General features: G+C 37.9%; 2 protein-coding genes across 4 annotated transcripts; one reads left to right on the top strand and one right to left on the bottom strand.

Annotated features, from left to right (window-relative positions):
* Positions 1-3,607: 3,607 nt before the first annotated feature.
* CPSF2 (cleavage and polyadenylation specific factor 2) lies at positions 3,608-17,397 on the bottom strand. Of its 2 annotated transcripts, XM_079308863.1 has the most exons (15): positions 17,296-17,397; positions 16,595-16,780; positions 14,999-15,158; positions 14,813-14,918; positions 13,219-13,348; positions 12,778-12,893; positions 12,021-12,208; positions 11,337-11,627; positions 10,146-10,246; positions 9,610-9,810; positions 8,865-9,017; positions 8,080-8,305; positions 6,155-6,454; positions 5,062-5,196; positions 3,608-4,935 (listed from the first exon to the last, which is right to left on the bottom strand). In XM_079308863.1, the coding sequence occupies exons 2-15, from the start codon at positions 16,741-16,743 to the stop codon at positions 4,843-4,845; spliced, it is 2,349 nt and encodes a 782-aa protein (XP_079164989.1). In that variant the 5' UTR covers positions 16,744-16,780; positions 17,296-17,397; the 3' UTR covers positions 3,608-4,842. The 2 variants fall into 2 exon arrangements, with proteins under 2 accessions (XP_079164989.1, XP_079164988.1); XM_079308862.1 differs by lacking the exon at positions 16,595-16,780 and having other exon boundaries at positions 17,296-17,334.
* NDUFB1 (NADH:ubiquinone oxidoreductase subunit B1) lies at positions 17,389-20,059 on the top strand. 2 transcript variants are annotated; one of them, XM_079308864.1, is made up of 3 exons: positions 17,389-17,519; positions 18,629-18,770; positions 19,881-20,059. In XM_079308864.1, the coding sequence occupies exons 2-3, from the start codon at positions 18,631-18,633 to the stop codon at positions 19,915-19,917; spliced, it is 177 nt and encodes a 58-aa protein (XP_079164990.1). In that variant the 5' UTR covers positions 17,389-17,519; positions 18,629-18,630; the 3' UTR covers positions 19,918-20,059. The 2 variants fall into 2 exon arrangements, with proteins under 2 accessions (XP_079164990.1, XP_079164991.1); XM_079308865.1 differs by having other exon boundaries at positions 17,391-17,519; positions 18,626-18,770.
* Positions 20,060-20,441: the final 382 nt, after the last annotated feature.

Below are 20,441 nucleotides of genomic sequence, written 5' to 3'. Positions count from 1 at the left end.
TGCCCCCATAAGTCACAGCTGTACTAACTACCAAAGAAGAGGAAAAGCCTTGCCCTTAATGGGTCACAGCTGTGACTAATAAAGATAAGTGTGAAAAAAGGGGTGGGTTGGCTACTTGGGAGGACCTTGGAGGCAGAGGGTATAAAGAAAGAGGATCTTGAGGAGCCCTGAAGAAGAAGGGATGAACCAGAGAGCTACAAAGAAGAACAAAACAAGGAAGAGCTGTTGTAGTAAAAGATCTGTTCTGAGGTCAGCCTGGACAGAGTCAGACTCTGATGGGAGTTGGAGCCTGCAGTCATAGTTAAGCCAGGTGAAATCCTGTGTTTGGAGTCTACAAACCAATACTTGCAGTCATGTCCAGCAGTCAGAGTCTGCAGTTGGACCCTACAGTTGGAGATGCTGTAGTCAGAATCAGGATGGCTAATCTATAAAGAAGACTAAACTGGGACCTTTTCCACACTGTTGAATGAGAGTCTGTGTCTTGGCTCGTTTCCACCCCTAACAGGTCTGCTGTAACAACCTGGAGAGAGAATTTTTATGAAGGCATGTGGTGCTAGGACAAGAGGAAATGGCTTCAAACTGAAAGAGAGCAGGTTTATATTAGGTATGAGACAGAAATTCTTCACTATGGGTGGGGGTGACATACTAGCAGAGTTGCCCAGAGAAACTGTGGATCTCCAGAAGTGCTCAAGGCCAGCTTGGATGAGACTTTAAGTAACCTGGTCTAGAGGAAAGTGCCCATGGCAGAGCACTGAAATCAGGTGATCTTTAAGGCCCTTTCCAAACTAAACCATTCTATGAAATTTTGATCTTTGTATTGCATCTCTTACCCAATCAAAAAGAGTCTCAAGAGAAGGTAAGACTTAATACTGTTTTGAAGTACTTTTAAAAATAAATGTCAATGGGTAATTTTCTAGATTCTTTTCATCTAGTGTCACTATCCCATTTTGTACTACCATTGGTTAATTACACAGTTTTCAGACCAAGAACTACAATTGTTTACAAGATACATGTCTTTATCAGATAGATTTGACAGTGAGATCATCTTCCCCAGCACTTCCTTTTCAAAATTATGAAAACATCTCTAAAAGCCATGAAAGAGAATATCATGCAACATTCAGACCCTTACAGTAAGACTACATTTGACAAAGATTCGAACTTTTAATAATTTCTGCAGTTTAAGAATGGTATTCTCCCACTTAGTGTTCCCACTAAAACACCTCAAACTATGTGCCCATTTGTTCACTCCTCCCTTCCCCTCTCTGGGCTGAAGAGAAGAATTAGCTACAAAAAGTGAAGATCACGAGTTGAGATAAGAACAATTTACCAGAAACAGCAATGAAATAAGAAAATGAACAGTAACAGCAACATTAATAACAAAAGTGTACAAGGGAAGTAAGCAATTCCCATGTGAATGTTCAACCCTGCACTGAAGGGAGAACCACAATACCTAACCACTGCCAAGAAGGGACCCCTTCCCTGTTCTTGGAAAGTGACCTAAGGTAGCAGGGAATAGCCTCTGACTCCTGGCCACAACCCTCCTGGCTGCTGCCAAAAAACCAACCCCCTGTCCAGAACCAGGTTTAAGTGTTTTCCCCAGGCAATACACTCCCCTTTCCTATGTGAGGTACTAATACTAATAAATATTAATGTCACACCTTATCAAATGAATCTCAATTTTGTACAAAACAAGTATTTTACAGTACAGCCATCTATAACAATTACTTAGATGGGAGGGTTGGGAGGGAGCATGTCTCTGCTTGTTAATTCCTAATGAATACCATTTGACTACAATTAAAACCTAGTAGAGATATGGGAAAATTCCTACACTTCCAAGCAAGTTGTAGCAGCAAGTAGATCTCAAATGTTTTCACAAGACCATTACTCTGACAGAATCCTGGGCATTCTACCTTCCCATTAATGGTGTATTTTGAGAAGTATATCTGGTTAAATCTAAATATTGTTGAAGGATGGAGGAGACTTTCAGCTTCACTTTGCCTCCAGCCCATATTGTCAAAATAAAACAATTAAAAATGAAACTGTTACACACAATGTTATTTAACTCAGGGTAAAGCTATGTTTTGAAAATAGGAACAGCATAATAATTAATACTAGAATTATTTTTTTTTATTACTAGAGTTCTGCTTCTTCATTCCCTTAATCTTTTAAAACATGTCTTTGCATTCTACCACATACGTACAGGAAGAAGAGACTACAAAAGGTAGGATTTTCTCACAAGTACTACAGACTTTGGGGATGGAATAAGGCAAGTTTCCACATACCCTTGGCTCTTCTTATCTGAGGAATCTGAACTATCCAGGAGCTCTGGCAGGAAATATTTTTAACTGGTGAACACCAAAACTAAGTTTGAAGCTAATATTCTTAACCTCAGGAGCAACAGAGCACAAAATAAGAAATGTTACTCTTTGTTACATTTTTACTGCTAATGAAGAAAACGTACAAGCCTGAAAATATAACTTACAGATCATGGCAGTACTGACATTTTGTGAAGGTAAGGGGCAATTAATCTTTTAGCTCAGATAAAAACAAGAAGCAGACTAGTAACTCTGAAAGTTATACAGAGAAGTTCAATTACTATTTAAAGCAAATCATAGTTAAGAATGTATCAGGGAACTGACAGCAGAATAAGGAAAATGAAAGGGCATTGGCTTCAGGAGCACATTGCTTTACAAGCACTGAATACCCAGCTGAGGGGCACACCTGCCCCACAGCACCTGGGCAGCCTGTGATACCCTTTCTGCAGACTCCAGAACTCCAGTCCCAGCAGTCAGCTGGGAGTGAAACTTGCATGTCAGCTTTCCACGTCTGATTGCACACTTCAACCAAACGCATGCTGAACAGATTAAAATAAGAAGTCAGCTGTTTTGCTTACATGTGAGCCTTTTCCTCAGTGAAGGCACTATTTGGGATTCTCTGTCAGCACACAATAGAATTTAGTGACTGATAACACTAAAATTTTGTGATCTTAGCTGAATTTCTATCAATAGGTTAGAAAAACAAAACTGACAGAAAGGTTTATGATCACACCGTGTTGTCTTTATCCTTTTTTAAAAAACAACACTATTTTGACTTCCTAAGGGGTTTTTTCTTTATTAGTATATTCCATGCAGGTGTATGCAATCTGTTCTCATCATAAACCCTTAAGGTAAAAGTCCTAAGGCAAATATGATTATATACAAGTAACTCACTTTATAAAAGTTCACTAGAATCAGCAACAGCAGTAATACAATAGTATTCAGCAACAAGTATGCAGCATCATGTAGATTTACATAGCACTGCTACAAAATCAGAGAATTTCTATGAAGTTCTGGTTGTCAGTACAGGGAAACACAATTTTCTAGACTGTTAAAAAATCCCACAACATTCAGCTATCTAGTCATCCCTAGATTTTGTGTAAGAAAATACATTCTCAGTATTATATTTTCAAGTTTTTTACATTTCTAGTATATAGTTTTATCAAATGTTTAATAGAGTCTTCATTTTAAGCTACTATTTTAAAAAGAATAGTATGTAGATCAGATAGAAAATTTTTGTTGAGAATGAATTGCAAAGTAAATTATCTTTCCACTGACAGCCCACAGGGCTATTTTTGCCACTTTTTCAAAAGCTTTTATTTAAGCATACACACAAAAAGCATATATTACACATTGCTGTTTTATGTAAAAAGCAAACAACCCCCCACTGCCAAAGCTGGTGTTTCACACATGGACAGGGGAGAAAATGATTAAATAAACTCAAGAGGCCATTTGTTTTCATAAGTTAACTTCTGAGAAATTAATGAACTCAAAACTGTGTTTATCCTTACCTAATAGTAAGGTAAATTCATAGCATCAGCAGCTACAGTAAGTGTCACTGTCAGCTAGAACAGAACATGGCACAAAATCATTAAATACATCGTGTGAACTCAGATTTCTAGAGAAAAGATCTTACTGAACTTGGCTCATGGCACTCTGAACAAACAGCAGTGCCTGGATAAGGGCTTTAGACTTTGAAAAGTACTAAAATCAGAACTCAGGAAAGGTCTTACAATTGGCATAATTTTGCAAGAGCTAGGAGTTACAAATTCTGTAAGTTTGTGCAGAAGTTACTCTAAAACATAATTACTGAATTTTAAACTGCCTGAAAATATAATCACATCTTCTTAATGTAATTGCCTAAGTAATTTTTTTATCCTGCAGATTAGAATATGAAGTGCTGTTTCAGAACAAATCAGTAAGATGGTACAGATACAGCGTTAAAACACAGCCACAGATTAACACTGAGGAAACTTCAGGCAGTCTAGCTTTAAGTGCACTGTTAATAATGTACTTCAACTAACCTCAATTAAAAAGAAAAAGAGGAAAATATTTGAGACTGTTCCCCAAATCAAATTTACTAAAAAACTCCCAAGCAACTGAAACCAAAAATAACTGTTTCAGAAACCGAAAGGAACAAAACCAAAGAAAGCCAAGTTCTTTATCCCATCTTATTTTAGAACAAAAGAATGACTTTTACATGGTTCGTACTCTTTGATGGGAAATCTGTGAAACCAAAACATGCCCTGAAAAATTGAACCTTTCCTGAGAAGTGTTTATAGTCATAACTCATTTATAATGTGTTATGTGGGAGATGCCAAGTTGTAACAGTGTAAGAATCAACTACATGGAATGTACCAACAGATTTATGAACAACAGTAGCAGTTACTTACATGTTCATGGCTGCTAACTGTTCTTTATGAATTAGGCTTCCCTGTATAAATTAGAAAACTACAAAAAGTCGGAACTGGGATAAACCTCCATTATCTGTAAAAGTTCAAGTGAGAACACCTTTGCAGCACTTTTCTTAGACAATAGCATATTGCTCATATAAAAGGTCTCTTATCCTAAAGAAGTCCTGGCAGAGGCAGCCTTCCAATCCAATACGCCCTGTTTCAGTCTGAAACAAAAGACATGTTTCAATTTATTATTTTTACACTAATGAGAAACTTCTTTTATTACTAAAATAATATCTATTATTTTTTTAATATTATTTGCCAAAGAGATTAAAACACAGAACACCTACCCTGCGGACAGCCACCAGGTTGTTGCACACAAGCACTCCTCCAACAAATTCAGCTTGTATACCCTCCCGCAAGAGAACCTGCTTGAAGTCAGACAGTCTTGGCTCATTCATAAACACAGACTGATGTCCAAGAACCTTCAAAACAACACACAGAATCTTACTACTTCTATTTAACACCTTCCATTGTTCCAAAGTTCTCATTATTGTGTAGGCAACAGTACGGCCAAGACTACAGGGCTCTAAATTGGTTCTATTCCTGTTCACCTGCAGCAACACATCTTCAGGACAGAGAAGGCTTAGAAGCTACCCATCACAAAAAGCAGAAGTTTTTTCTTTGCTCATATATTAAAGACAAACAGAAAGCTGCATGAAGATTTCCTTCAAGCCATGCTATCTATGCTAGGGACCAAGCTGTGGTGAGCTCTACTGCTGATCAGTACAGGGTGCTATGATGGTTGCCATGAATCTGAACAGACTTCAGAGTTGTCTCCACAGCTCTCTAGCTCCCACAACAGACTATGTTTAAGACTGTGAAAAAAAGAATCTTAAGAAGCAATTCTAGGATTAAAAGGTACTAGACTCATTTGAGAGAAAGATAAAATATCTCCTAAAAAGCGCAGTATTTAAGAATTAGGGTAAATTTATAAAAAGATAAATTTAATGAACTCTCAAATCACTACTATAGAAGCAGACATATGAATGTCAAAGATCTGTATCTCAAGTATATGAAGTATTTTCCACAGCATCAACAAAACATAATAAAATCCAGAAGTGAGTAACACAAACTGATTTCTCTATCTGCAAGTACTAATTACAGACATGACACACACTAATTAAAATCTTAGTTCATAAATATATGGTACTGTGTGCTAGGCACTGTTAACAGATGCAAAAGATCATCCTCACTGTAAAGCATAAAAGCTGAACAATGAACAGTAGAGGCTTTAACAAAGAGAAACCCAAACATGGAAACACAGTTTCAGTTAGGCTTTCATTTGAGTAAGATCACAGTATCAACTTCTAAGCATGAGAAAAAAATGAACTAACAGAGAGGTCTTCACAAAAGAAATCAAGACCAGCATCATTTCTGTACCTCATGAGGTGGCAGAGGTTCCAAAGTAGGAATGATCTCACTCTCCTCACACATCTCCTTGTCATCATCACCAAAGAGGCTTTTCATGGCCTTCTGTTGTGCAATCACACTTGAGTCTGAAGAAGGCACATCCACTTGCATCTCTAAGTCTTCATCTTCCCTCAACTCTCCCTCTTCCAAAATAACTCCAGTATCCACTTTTGAAACCCTCATGTCCAGAACACCATCTATCCAAGCCAACTCAGCATCCTTGGCTTTACAGAACTGAAGAGAGCTGACAAGAGAGTCTTTCAATCTGACCTGGGTTGCACAAAAATAAAGGTATATTAGTTTCACAGAAAATACAGGTCTTACTTCAAGCTTTAAAGACCAGCAAGTTTCTTTTTGCCATCTTTACTATGGGTTTGATTCATGCACTCTTGTGAAGAGAAAGGATGGAACAGGTATCACCAAGGAAAGATACTTTAAAATTTAGTATGTCTAACACTCAAATCACAACTTAAAAAGCAGCAGACATCAACAACTTTCCCATCTTGGCTATAACAAAAAAAGAACCTATAGAATTGCAAACATGACTTAAATTTACAGCAAGAGCAATAATTTCCTTTTAAAAACAAGAAACCATTTTTGCAGCTGAGTTGATCCTCATTTGGTCCCAGCAACTTCAGAGAAAGTTTCTATAAATACATTTAGGTTACTGGTGAACAGTTCAAAACTGTCCAAACAGTCCAAAAATACTATAATTACTATTTTATTGTAAGAAAGGATGTTGTAAATATAAGACTTTGAAGTGCCCTTACCCTGATTCCTCTGGGACCATGATTCCCATAATGCAGACAAGGCTGCAACCACGTGAAAGATACAACCACCAGCTATCCACCCATGTGCAGCATGGCCCACTCAAATGACACTGTGACACTGACACTTCACTCATCTATTATTCACAAATTCAACATCACCACTGCGCTTCTCCTGGGTCATTTCTTACACACTAGCAACTCACACAGCCTTAAAAAAATAAACAAAGAAACCCCAAACCCAACAACCAACAAGCCACATGCAGAAAACATGCTGTTTTAAAGCTGTCATAACTACATGACTTTTAGTAACTGGAATTTTCCAGTTTCTAGAGGGTAACAGGTTTTTCTCTGGAAAGAAACAGAAGTACATTTTTCAACAATTCTATCAATGTTTTTCTATTAACTTAATAAAACCAAAGGAATGAAGCACTACTGCAGAAAGTGTTTGTGAGAGACTCTCCTGAAAACAACTTAAAAATTTTAATTGGCACCATATGTAATTTTTACATAATTCACATGAGCTATTCCAGCCTTCTTATTTAGAATTTAATATATTGCATTTAATTAAATGGCTAACACACAGCAATACATCACCATAACCTTATTTTCTAAGAATCACCACATTAAGTTTCTGGGGGGTATGGGTATCTTACTTGTTTTACTCATTAACTTGCTCCTAATTGTACATGTTCACTCTTAGGTGAATTTAAGAATGAAGCATTTTTTTATTCTAGCTCTTTAAGGCTCCATTTGAGATTTCAAAGAGAATCCTGAATTGCAGCTAGTATACAATGGTATTCTAAATAAAGGCATTATAAATTTGTAAATATTTCAATAAAGCAAACGGATGGCCCCACGGACACGAACGTTGCCTTTTGCACTTCAGGTAAAAAAACATTGATCTCACATTCAAGCTTTCAAACCCTTATGAGTAATAAGCCTCAGGAGAATGCTTATCTAGAAGACAGAAAAATACTACTACTGCCTTGATCACACAAAGCCAGTTACACTCACTTGCAGTACCACCTCTCCTCCCCCAAAGAAAAGAGGGCAAATTACATTCTGCTCATACAGATCTACTACAGTCCACAGTAGTTACACAACTAAAAGATTCCAGTGCCTTACCTGGTAAATATGAGTTTCACTTGTAGCATCTACAGTTTCATGAAGTTTGGGCATGTAAACTTTAATATCTTTTCCACCAAAAGCTCTGCAACATTCTGCAAGGTCCTGACTGGCCTCAGGTGGTCCATGGACAATGACCAGTTGTCTTGGTTTCATTTGGTTAATAATTTTTTTAATTGAGTCCCCATCTGAACGTCCTTCATAGTCAATATAAGTAACTCTGGCTCTAGTTTGAATTAAAAACCCGAGAATAATATGTTTTAGTTTAAAAGATTAAACCTTTGAGTGCTCCAAAATACTTCATTAAGATATTTTTAATTATTGTACATCAACAAAAACTGTCAGCACAAGGTGCATTATGGATCTGTAAAATACAGTGGTAAAATATCTGCATGTGTAGTATTTAATACCATACATTCACAAAATTCACTTACATAGTTATCAAAAAATAAGTTATCCACAAAATAAGCATATTTGAATACGTTCTCCTTTTAACAAAACATAATTAAGTCTCTATGCTAACATGCTATTATTGTGTCATTTCTTCTATTTCTTCCAGTTGTCTCCATAAGAAAGGAGACAAACCACATTTCATAAGAGTGGGGAACCGTAAGACTGTTCTGTGCTCCCAGAAAAACTAGTAAAATACAACTTAGCTTGGGGAAAATATAAACAAAAATTAAGTCCTTTCCCACTTTCTTAAATCCAAACTAGCCTTTTACTCAATTTGCACTGGACACCCATGCCACTGTTCTAGCAGAACTGAGAAGAACAAAGTCACTCACTTGATTTCCATGGATTCTGTTGCAGAAATACATTTGGTAGGAACATCTGATAAATCCTGGTCCATAGGCTCCTCTCCATTTGTCAAACCAGACTCTAATTTGCTTTTTTCTTCTTCTGTTGCTTGAAGTTCTGGAACTAGAAAATCCTCAGGTCTAAAGAATGAAAAGCATTTTGCTTTTTAGAGTAAAACCAAAGCACTACCTAATATAAAAACAAACAGTGGTAATTATTACTACTAGGATTTTTTTGTAACTGTTATTGCCAGCAGTTTTACTACACCTGCCAAATATTTCCTTACTTGAACAGAGCTGATTTGGAAAATATGACCTTGCTATCTTAAAAAATAACTTGAATAACTTAGGAAATACTAGCAAATTGAGGATTTCTAGCAAGTCCTTCTTATACAAAGCTGACAGATATCACTAAATTTTGTTTGGATGAACAGTGTTTTCTCACCTCACAAATTAGGTGAAATTTAAAGCAGCAAAAAGTCAGGTTAAAATAATTTAAAATTTTCTGTCTCAAAAGATTAAAAAAAAAAGTGGAAATACATCCTAAGAAGTGTGAATACAGGTCAAGGATCAGGACTCTGCAGCTTCAATCCTTATCATAAGCTTTCTGTAAGATTCAGCAGTTTGAAGAGCATAGAGCAACATTGTGAAAGACACAAAACGGTGAATTTAATTCCTTTTAGTTTTTTATTATTTCATTGCTACTGTTTTAGTATACATTACCACCACATACTTGATAATTTCACCATATTCATCCCATTTAATTCTTTCTTCAGGAGCTGGAAACATTGGATAAGATTTTTTTGCCTGTTTGAAGAAGCTTCCTTTCCGGCTACCTTCACCTTTCATCATCAAATCATGTTTAGTCTTATGCAAAGTTGGCTGATCAATATCCTCTTCAGCATCACTCTCATCACTGGAATCAATATCTGCCCTGAAATGACATTCCAAAAAAACCTAGCACTTCTTTTTTTTCTTCAAATTTCTTATTACATAAACACACTGACTATATAATAACAGTTGACATAACACTAACCAAGGCCAAGGGCACTTTATGTATTTGAGAAAAAGCTCACAGTCAAATGGCAGATGCAACTGGGTCTATTAGAACAACAGATTAAGGAAAACTGCTCCTGATTCCTCAGGGCCTTCTGACAAGGCTACTGAAACTCTAATTTTCATTTAGGCCTGAAAAGAGTTGAAGGAACAGAATAATCACACAGAAATCTCAACTCTGACCATAACAGCAGAATGAGCAAACATACTTACTCTTTAGACTGCTCTAACTTCTTAGCTGCCTCTTTCTTTAGTTTCTCCTTTTCTAGGTACTCTTCAAGTTCTTTTCCTTCCAATTTGACACGTTTTCTCAACTGCAGATAGAATTAAAATTAACATCATTGTGAGTATCTGACACAACCATAATACTTCTCCCATATGCTGCTGATAAGAATATTTATCCTTAGGTACTGAGGGCAAGTGTAAATTTTATGTCATATTCAAGACAAAAATACCAAAAATGTGGAAATGCGGCACTTAGTATGGCAACATCATGACAGTGTCAATTTGTACAGTCTACTTTAAATGAAAGCATTTCTAAAAATATTTAAATGGATTAAGCTTTCCAAAATTTTCTGAAAATGTCTTCAGGAAATATTTCTTCAATAAGTGAAGGCTCTTAGATGAGCTGAGTTTTTTTAGTTTTTCTATCATTAACATCAAACCAGAAGAACCTAGCAAAGTCACACTAGCTGGCAAAACAACTGTAGATTTTGTTTCTTGTTTTCTGAGTACAAGTCACTTTGAATAAACTGAATTCTAGTAATAATCTCATACTGTAATTCAATTATTTCAATCCAATCTATAACCAAAATAAAGCTGCATCATCAGTATTGAAATTACCACTGCAATCACAGGGGACTTCCACAAATTAACAACGTGCACCAGAAAGAAGTAGACACAGGTGTACAGATTATTGAAAACAATTTGAAAGCATAAATAGCAATTAATTATCTCCTAATTCCCAGCACTTGCTTATCTTTCTAATCCTGTTGGGATATATTATACAAATTTGACTTGATTCTCCCCTCATCCAAACCTCGAGAATATTCCAATAAGACTAACCCATCATATGTGATAATCTGCACATCAACTGCAAGCAGACTTTTTTCTATTATAATAGAAACACAAAGGAAAGAATTGTCTAAAAAGAAATATTTAAAAGGAACTTCATGCTCAACTCTATTGCCACACCATGAAAATGCATTTTGCAGTTCTCAGTAGGAGACCTATTTTTATGTAAATTCATCCACAATTTGATAAATATGCAACGTACTGATTTCAGGTTTCTCTCCAGCACTGGAAACATTTCCAGAAGATCAAAAAGAAAACTATGTTCAGTTTTGCCCACATGACCCCAGATGACCCACAATAAAAACCTGGAGCTTTAGAGACAACTCTTACCTCAATATCTATAACTTTTTCAGAAGGATTATCAATCAGGAATCGTGCTAATGTTCCAGGTGTAGTGCGGTAAGTTAAAATTACAGAGTTTTTGGAATCCTGGCACCATTGAATGAAAAGATCTCTAGAAAATCCACACTCCAAGTCAGGCTGACTGGCAAGAACAACCTTTGGACTAGGCACTCGAGCCAGATCAGACAGACTGTGACATAAGGAGAGATGGCGGAACTGAAAAGGGTTGTTTCTCTTGTCCTCAAAGCACCTCATCAACTTGTCACTCATCCATTCAACCTAAAATATGTATTAGAAAAAGTTATCTATAAAATACAAGTTCTTCCAACAGTACAAGTTTAATATGAATTACAGGATGCAATATACCCACGATTACATCAGTATTTCTCAGCAAGTGTAGAAATAATGTTGAACATAACCAACACTGAAACAAGTTCTCTTTTTTAACAACTACAAACTGTGCTAACAAATCATTGTAAAACCAGAAATCAGTATCAAGAAACATGCCCACTGTCACAACTGGATGCTTGATCAAAAGAGCTGAGACACAAACATGTACTACAGAAAAAGGACATTCCCCCAGTATTTTGCCATTTCTTACCATTAAAAAGAAAAGCTTTTGCATAAATGTTCCTTTACTCTTCATAATTGGATTTTAAAATCAAGACAAACCTGTGATTTAGAGAACTCCACTACATTGTAGCTGACATTATTCAAAAGTGCGAGAGAGTAGACTCCTAATCCTGCATCTTTTGTTCTCCAGATCTGATCAAGAAGCTGAGCAAGTTCCAGAACTCTGCCTGCAGTATCCACGGCTATTAACACATTTCCATCACCTCGTAATGTCTCCAAAACATTAGCTAACGAGAATTAAAAACAAAACAAAACCTACTTATACTTTGAACCAAAGTTAGAAGGTTTGTGGTGTGGCTTGGATGTTTTTTTTGTCATATCACACTAGCAATCATATTCAAAAGTATACTGAGCACAGAAACAAACAAAACTTCAAAAGAGATCCAAATCAGCATTTCCACCAAAATTAAAGGGAGCTGGAGATTACTCAGTAGCTCTGAAGATCTCTTTGCCTTGGTATTTCTTTCTTTTGATTTTTGGTTTGTTTTTTTTTTTTAATTAAAAAACAAAAGAAAATCGAATTTACAAAAATAAAGTGCTGAGGAAGGCAATTTAAAAATCCCTGAAGAAATTTAAGGATACTGGGTAAAATACACTGTTTTCAAATATGGTTCATTGTTGTTAGGAAAACATTTAACTCACAGGATCAGTATAATCAGAAAAGAGTAATTCAAAACTTGTTACATTTTAATAAGGGTTCTTAAGCTTAAATGCTGATGAATTTCTCATAGAAAAATAATTTATAGTGGGTAATAAATCACATTACTGATATTTTTGAAGCCCAAACAATACATACTCAGCAGCTGTTCATCCCTTTGCTTCCTCCTGGGTTGTACATAAGTAGCATTAAATGAATCTGTAATAAGCAATGAAGGCCTGCTCAACATTTCCAAGGAACATCCATTCAGATGGCTGTGGAAAAAAGGAAAAATCTCACTTTTTTGCATTTCTATTTTAGAAAAAATAAGACAGCTAGATTCTAGATATTTGCGTGTATAGAAACCAAACTACTCAGCTGCTGAATGCTTCCTGCTTCAAATTTACAAATTAATAAAAATGAATGGAATAAAGAAACACAGAGCTAATGCTTGCTTCAAACTGATTAATCTGGATGCAAATGAAATTAGTGGTTTTATTAGAACTAGAAAGGCACTTCTGCTTCCACACCTCTTTATCACCCACTAAATGATGCACACCTAACACTGCTAAGAACTACACATTAGTATGTTGAACTTACATCTCCCTCTTGTGGTTGAAATCAACAGCATAAACAATTTCTTCCTCCCCATCCTTGACAATCTTCCAAATTGTGCCTCCTATCATGTGACCAGCTGGCAATGGTGTGATTGACAAACCATGTCCTTTGCCTACAAAGGTTTTCAGAATTTTAGGTAGATTACACATATTGAAATCCATTACTCTAAACAAGAGATAGTAACTTCAAACCACTGAATGCCTAAATTACTACTGAGAAAAAAAATCAAATTAAGTATGAAAAGGCAGTAATATTTGTCCTTCCCATCTAACCAGTAATGTCAAAATATTTTGCAATTCACTTTTATATTTCATCCAGAATAAAGAAAATAAAGCAAAGATCACATCTTCCCTCCACCTCACACTGATACTCAGAGGCACTGCAGAACTCCTGTAACTATAGACATAAACAACAGTAAATTATATAAATAACATATCACAAGAAAGCCAGGATCCTCTCTGGGGCAACACTAAATGTTTACTGTATCATTCACATTTGAGGTGGTTAGGAAAACTTATATAAATTACACAATCTGGAAGCTTTCCAGAATGACAAACACACAAGTCAAACCATAGCAGAAAAGGTGTTCATGTGCTGCAGTCAGGGCTGACAGAACTTTTCAGCACCTGATGCATTTTTCAAATGCACTGTTGCTCCCTTTCATTGACACCAGCCTGTATCTTTGTTACATTAAAATGAGACCACCACAACCATTCATGACTGCTCCATGAAGTGCACAGTAATAATTAAACATATATTATCTTCTTAAATGCCTCCATTGGGTCTTTTCAAATCACCTCCATTAAATATAAAGGAAGTTGGTTGTTTTTAAAAAGTTGTACACTAAAATTACTCTTTAGATGTAAAAATTGCCAGGACAGAATAGCCTTGCTACAACTATCTCAAAAAGGGGCCAACATCCTTTCAAGGAGAACACCCTCTTTCTATTTTCCAAATAAGGGAAGTATTTTTGAAGCACTATTAATGAACCTGTAAAATACTGCACTTTAGAGACAAACTGCTGGTGGTCAGCTTGCATGTGTCTCTGTTCAGGAAAAGAGTTTTGATTTTATTCTGATCTTTACATTCAACACAAGTGGAAAACTGCTGACTGTCACAGGTCCCAGCAACACACTATGCTGAGTATGATCTGAGCCACTGAAGCTCTGCCATTAAATCATGCACATGCTGTAACTTCATCTCTGCAACCTGCTCTAGAAAGCTTTCCTTTGTGTTACTGCTTATGAAGAGTTCTGAGGTATCTGCCACCAGATGCAAGTAAATACTTTCAACAGACATCAGTAAATTCCAAAAAAAAGGAACAAAAACACCAAAGAGAAGCAAACATCTAAACATTCTTTGGCATGACCTTCTCTGCATTAAGTGAAAATTCTATCTATTTCTAAATACAATTGCTGAGGCAATTGATACAGACTGACACAAGGCTAATGAATTCAGCACTGCAAAACAGACAATATTTCAGAACTCAGTCCCTTCAAAAAAGTTACTTTAACTCTTAACTACTCTGTCACCTTTCACTAAAGGTAATTTATTGAGGCTTTGGTGAGAACTTTACCTTTTAAGTTCACAATCTGAGAAAACTTCAGCTGTTGTATCTTATCAAAGGCTGCATCTACATCATCCAATGTAAAGAGTGTGAAATCTTCAGTGTTATGGCGAGACTGAAACAAAGAGGTACAGAGCATTCAAACACTCCACCATATCAAAGATGTTGTGTATGAAAGTATCAACTTAAACATACCTGGTAGAGATCATACATAAACATCTGTCCCATTTTATATACAGGAATAGTTGCATAAATGGCACAATTCAACCCCATTTTTCCAACTGCATATGGAAGTGCACCAAGGTGTAGAGGGTCAGGGTGGGAAAGCAGAACAGCATCAACCTGGTGAACATGCCTATAAAGAGAGGGCCAACAAAAGCCATTGAAAGAAATTCTGTATGGTTTTGTGTATCTCCTGCTAGGGCTATTTGGAGAATACATCCACAGTCTGAAAGCCAAACAATGAAACTTAAGCCATTCAAGGTTTGTGATAGTTTTAAAAATCATAATTAAAACATACAGGTGTTTCCTAATGTTTAAGTACTTAAAACCCAAGTGATTTCAGAAAGCATATCTTTAAGATCTGAAGATGTAAGTTTCACATCAAACTCCTGATGAAATAGACCTTAGCATGTATGTGGACACTAGAAAGTAAATTAACTGAGGGACCAAAAATATTACTGGTACAAATGTGCTACAGATTTTTTATACATCCCAAAACAGACTATAACTTTTCTTCTATTGAGAGTGACCAAGGACACAACAACCCTTAAACGGATAAAGATCAAATCAAAATGTATTTCTTTAATTATAGAAAAGGTCAAACATATATTTTAAGAAAAGCAGCACATCAGTTTGGGAAATCTTATTACTCTTAAAAACATTTTTTTTCCTTGCAAAGTGTTGCTTAAAATTAGAACTTGGGCTAAAGAATTCTACAAATCATAATTGAAAAACTTGAGGGCATAAAACACATGTAACAAATGAAAATACAAGCTGGACTGACAGCTTTTTGTTCCCTTGCATAGTAAGTGGGGCACACACATTCCTCTTGATGGCTGTTATGAAAAAGGGAATTTTATTAAATTGCTTCTTAGATAAGACACTTGAAAAAATGCTATAATTTATTCTTAGTACCTAACAATCCTCAGTTAAAAGATTTCAAACACTGCAAGTGTGTCAATACTATAAAGCTAGTATCAAAAAGCTCAGTTTCCTTCCCAAATTTCCATGTTTCAGTCCTAACAGTCCTTGCTGTACCTGCCGAAGTTCAGGTCTAGACAGATTTTGGTTTGGAGGAGTTTTTTCCCTTTGCAGGGCTGCTGTCCTGATGGGAGGTGTTTTCCTGACAATCTATTCAACTTAAAACAAGCCAGGAGTTGAACTACTTTGTATTCAGCCTACATACACAAAGGCCTAGTCTCCCATTTAAAACTTAACTATTCCAAATTAGTTGAGAGCCAAGGTCAGTCTCCCCCAAACCGTGCCACCTTTATGACAATAAAAAATGAACAAATCATCCAAGCCAAAAGAAACATGGAACAGTTTGAGAATTACAGTTAAGAGACCCAACTCACTGGACTGACAAGAAAAAAATTCCAAAATTTTGTGGGAAATGTTTCAGCAGTGTGATTCCCTTTAAGTAAAGCATACACAAACAAAACAAACAAAAAAAAAGGAACAATCTTGCATTTAGCAACACCATACAAAATACCCCTGCATGGAATTTTGAGAACTTCAAGACAGACCAAGACCTATTTTAAAAAACGCTGCATGAACTGAACTACTTACTTCCTCAGAGAATCAATAATGTCCATAGAAAAGTTTTCATCCCAGCCACAGTCCAAAAGAAAACGAAACTCATCTACTTGCAACAGATAGCAAAGGGCAGATTCCTCCTGCACCCCCGAGAGCGTTGTCAACTTGATAATCGATGTCATTTTCCTCTCCAAGTGTTTACTCTCCCAAAGAACTAATCTGAATGGGCGACAAAATGTTCCATTGACTGACACAAAGAAAAATTCCATTTACTTAGATCTAGCTTCACAAAGGTCTGAAAATAAGCAGGCTAGCTGTTCAATACAGCTGCTCGATACCGATTAAGGCTCAGATATTAACATTCTACTGCTGCAGTTATCATTAGAAAGAGGTGAGGTCAATTTTTTACAATATACACTAAGAATAATTTTTTTAAAAGATCCCTAGGAGCAGGGCAGCTAACAGCAGCTCCACGGAGCCGAATTGGGGCACCCAGAGATGGCACATCCAGGGCCGTGACCCCTCAAACTCAGGGTCTGCCCGACCGGGGCACAGCGCGGGTGGGCCGGGGGCTCCGGGGCTCCAGCGCCTCACCGGGCCCCGGCACCCGGACCTGGCCTGACGGGACGAGTCTCGCCAGGCGGGGCGGCGTGACGGGGGCGAGCCCCGCGCCCACTCCAGTCCGAGGCGAGGAGAACAAGGGGAAGAGGAGGATGATGTGAAAGAGCCGATACCTGCCACCCTCAACCACCCCCAGCCCGTGCCGCGCTCGCCGCCATCTTGCGGGAGACGGGGAGGAGGAGCAGCAGCCGGAAGGGTGGCGGGCGGCACCACCGCGAGCCCGCCGGGGGGAGGCCGCTCCTCCCCCGCCCTGCGCGGCCCGTGGTCCGGCCCGGCCCGCCCGTTCCCGGTGCCCTTGGCGCGGCCGCTGCGAGTCTCGGCGGCGGCTCGAGCAGTGGTAATGGCGGCGTCGCGCGCGGGGCGGCAGCGGCGGCGGGGCGGAACCGCTGCCGGGCCTCCCTGGGAGCGCCTCGCCCTGTCCCGTGCCCCTTCGGCGGGACGCGGCGGCGGGCGGAAGCGCCCCTCAGCCGCGGGGCTTTATGGCGCTGTTGGCCCTGGAGGGGCGGTCGGGGTCGGGGTCGCGGGCGGGCCGGAGGCGGCTGAGCCGGGAGGTGGCGGGGCCGTGTCGCGGGCTGTGGCAGCGCCTCCCGCAGGGGGTGCGGGTGCGCGGCCGCCCCACAGCGAGCGCGGCGGGAGCGGCGGCGGCGTTCGCCCGCGGGACCCGGCCGGGGCTCCGAGCCAGGGCTGTGTGCGACAGACTTCACTCGTGGCGCTTGTGGTTCCCTAGTCTGGAAGGGTTTGGTTGGGTCAGAAAGGTTTGCTGGGCCTCTCTAGTCTGGAAAAGAGTAGACTGCGAGTGGATCTCTTTAATATGTATGTGAATGTCTCAAAGGCGGTGCCAGACTCTTTTTGGTGCCCAGCGACAGGACAAGGAGCAATGGCAATTACTAAAATACAAGAAGTTCCGCCTCAAGATGAGGAATAACTTCTATAAATTGAGAGTGGCAGAGGACTGGAATAGCTGCCCAGGGAGGTCGTGGAGTTTAGTTCTCTGGGCCTGGACCATGTCCTGTGTCACCTGCTTCAGGTGATCCTGCCTTGGCAGAGGTTGGACTGGATGGTCTGCAGAGGTCTATTCCAGCCATAACGACTCTGCCATTCTACAGACATCTACAGGAGTTTAACCTATAAAAGTGTTTCTAATGTTTTACAGAGCAACAAACTTCTGTAGAGCTGCTTTAATGAGTAAATTAAAGAGATGTTCTATTTCTCTCCAGTTTTAGGATGAACTCCTTTTTCCAAGGGTCAACAGTTGGTATTATTCCTAAGAAACCCAAGTACGGGTTTGAGAACAGTATGTGTCTCCTAGGAAGTGTTTGATAGGCTTCATGTGTATTATGTCATTGTAGAATCCTAGTAAGTAAGAGTAAAGGTGCCAAGCACGTGTTTGTAAATGCAGATTCATCACTATCTCTTACGTGTTGTGCTTTTTTTTCTTTCTAGCAGTCATGGTGAATTTTGCCCAAGCTGTGCGTGAACACTGGGTTCACATCCTTGTTCCCTTAGGATTTGTGATTGGATGCTATTTGGACAGATGGAATGATGAAAGATTGTCTTCCTTCAGAAACAAGAGCTTATTATATAAAAGGTCTGATTTACTATGCTGCTTATATACATATATAGTTATTTTTCAAAGTTCTTCTCAGTTCTTTTTTACAATTATAAGCATAACCAAAAAAAGAGAAGAAAGCCATAAGAATATCAAGCATTCATTAAGTGTTTTAGGTCAGTAATACTCCTATGGAAATGGAATCTTTAGCAGCTGTCTTCATGAAAGACAGGATCATTAACTGCTGTCAAGTTCTTGGTCATGAAATATGGAAACCATTCTTTTGACTCTCTAAAACTTCAGCAGGAAACACAGTGCTTGAGTTTCAATTTTCTCTCTTAAATTTAAAATGATCACAATGCTTTTTAACCAAATACATTTTATGAATGTATGTTACTTAAAAATAATAAGAAATCACATACATGCTGCTACATCTTCATTGAATTATGTAATTATATGCACTGATCAGTTTGGGTTTTCTGGCTGTGACTTCTCAGGAAGAATTTACATCAGAGAACTTCAGACATGGACTCACCTGTGACAGTTCTAATTCTTGATTAGATCATCAGGTTAAGAAAAGAAGAGGGGAAAAAAGTCATGTTGCATAAACTGATACTAGTAGTGCTATCAGTGCCAGTGGATTTTTTTTTTCCAACTCCGGCCTCACCTAAATTAATTTTGAGTAAGAAAGAAAGCTTTTGACATAATCTACCCTGCTGATACTTTTCTTAATGCATTTGTTAGTGGAGTTGGGCTGCTATGTCAGTGTCTTGTAAATCCCTTCTGCTTTCACACCTCTTTTTCCACTAAAGTAATGAATTATTTTAAAAAAATAGAAATTTTCCTTTTAGATCCAATTAAAAGTCTGTTAACTCCTTAGAAGCCAGCGGTTCTGTGCTTCCATTTAAATGAATGGAAATTCAGAGGACTCAGGCCATTGAAGCTTTTGAAAGAAAAGAGGAAATTTATTACTATGGAAAGATTTTTAACTGCCAACGGTTGCAAGGAAACTTAAATTTTTACATAAATCTCAAAATTAAGGTATTGAACATAAACTAACACAAATGAATACTTACATTTAATAATAAATATTCTAAAAAGAAAGATACTAATTTCAGTCTCTTCCCTCTTGTTTTGTTTTCTACACAGGGAGTTGAAGCCTGGTGAAGAAGTAACATGGAGATAAAAGCTGATGATGAAAAGGAAGACATTTCTGTGTGGTTCATCACCTTATTTCACATATTGAAAGAACAGGAATGTGTTTTTGACCCTGAGAGGATACTACAGTGAAGGACATCTGCAATTCATCAGTGCTAGTTTAGTTTCCAGTGTTGCTTTTTGAAGTTGATTTAATTACATCACTAATATGTGTTCAGGAATTCCATTAGTCCATAAGCATTGAGAAAATTTTCTTCCTTGCTCTGGAAAGGAGAGGAATAATTATAGAATAAACTATGCAAAAATCATTTATGTTGTTATAGTTTTGTATGGTGTGGAATTCATGTGTTTATAGCTAATTCTTGAACTAGCCTTTAAAAAAATACTTACATAAGCTCGAATGTGGTTGACAGTCTTTTTTTTTTTTTACTGAACCTGTTAAAGTTTCTTTCTGGATTTCCTCTGTCGGCTTGTTTCTAATAGTGATTAAGCAAATGCTGCAGCTTTGTGAGCAGACTAGGAGGCTGTAAGGGGCGGGCGGGCAGCTGGTGA

This window comes from Erithacus rubecula, assembly GCF_903797595.1.
Source record: "Erithacus rubecula genome assembly, chromosome: 6".
Taxonomy (NCBI): domain Eukaryota; kingdom Metazoa; phylum Chordata; class Aves; order Passeriformes; family Muscicapidae; genus Erithacus; species Erithacus rubecula.
The sequence above is the reverse complement of the archived record's forward strand: the minus strand, read 5'-3'. Positions and strand labels throughout refer to the sequence as shown.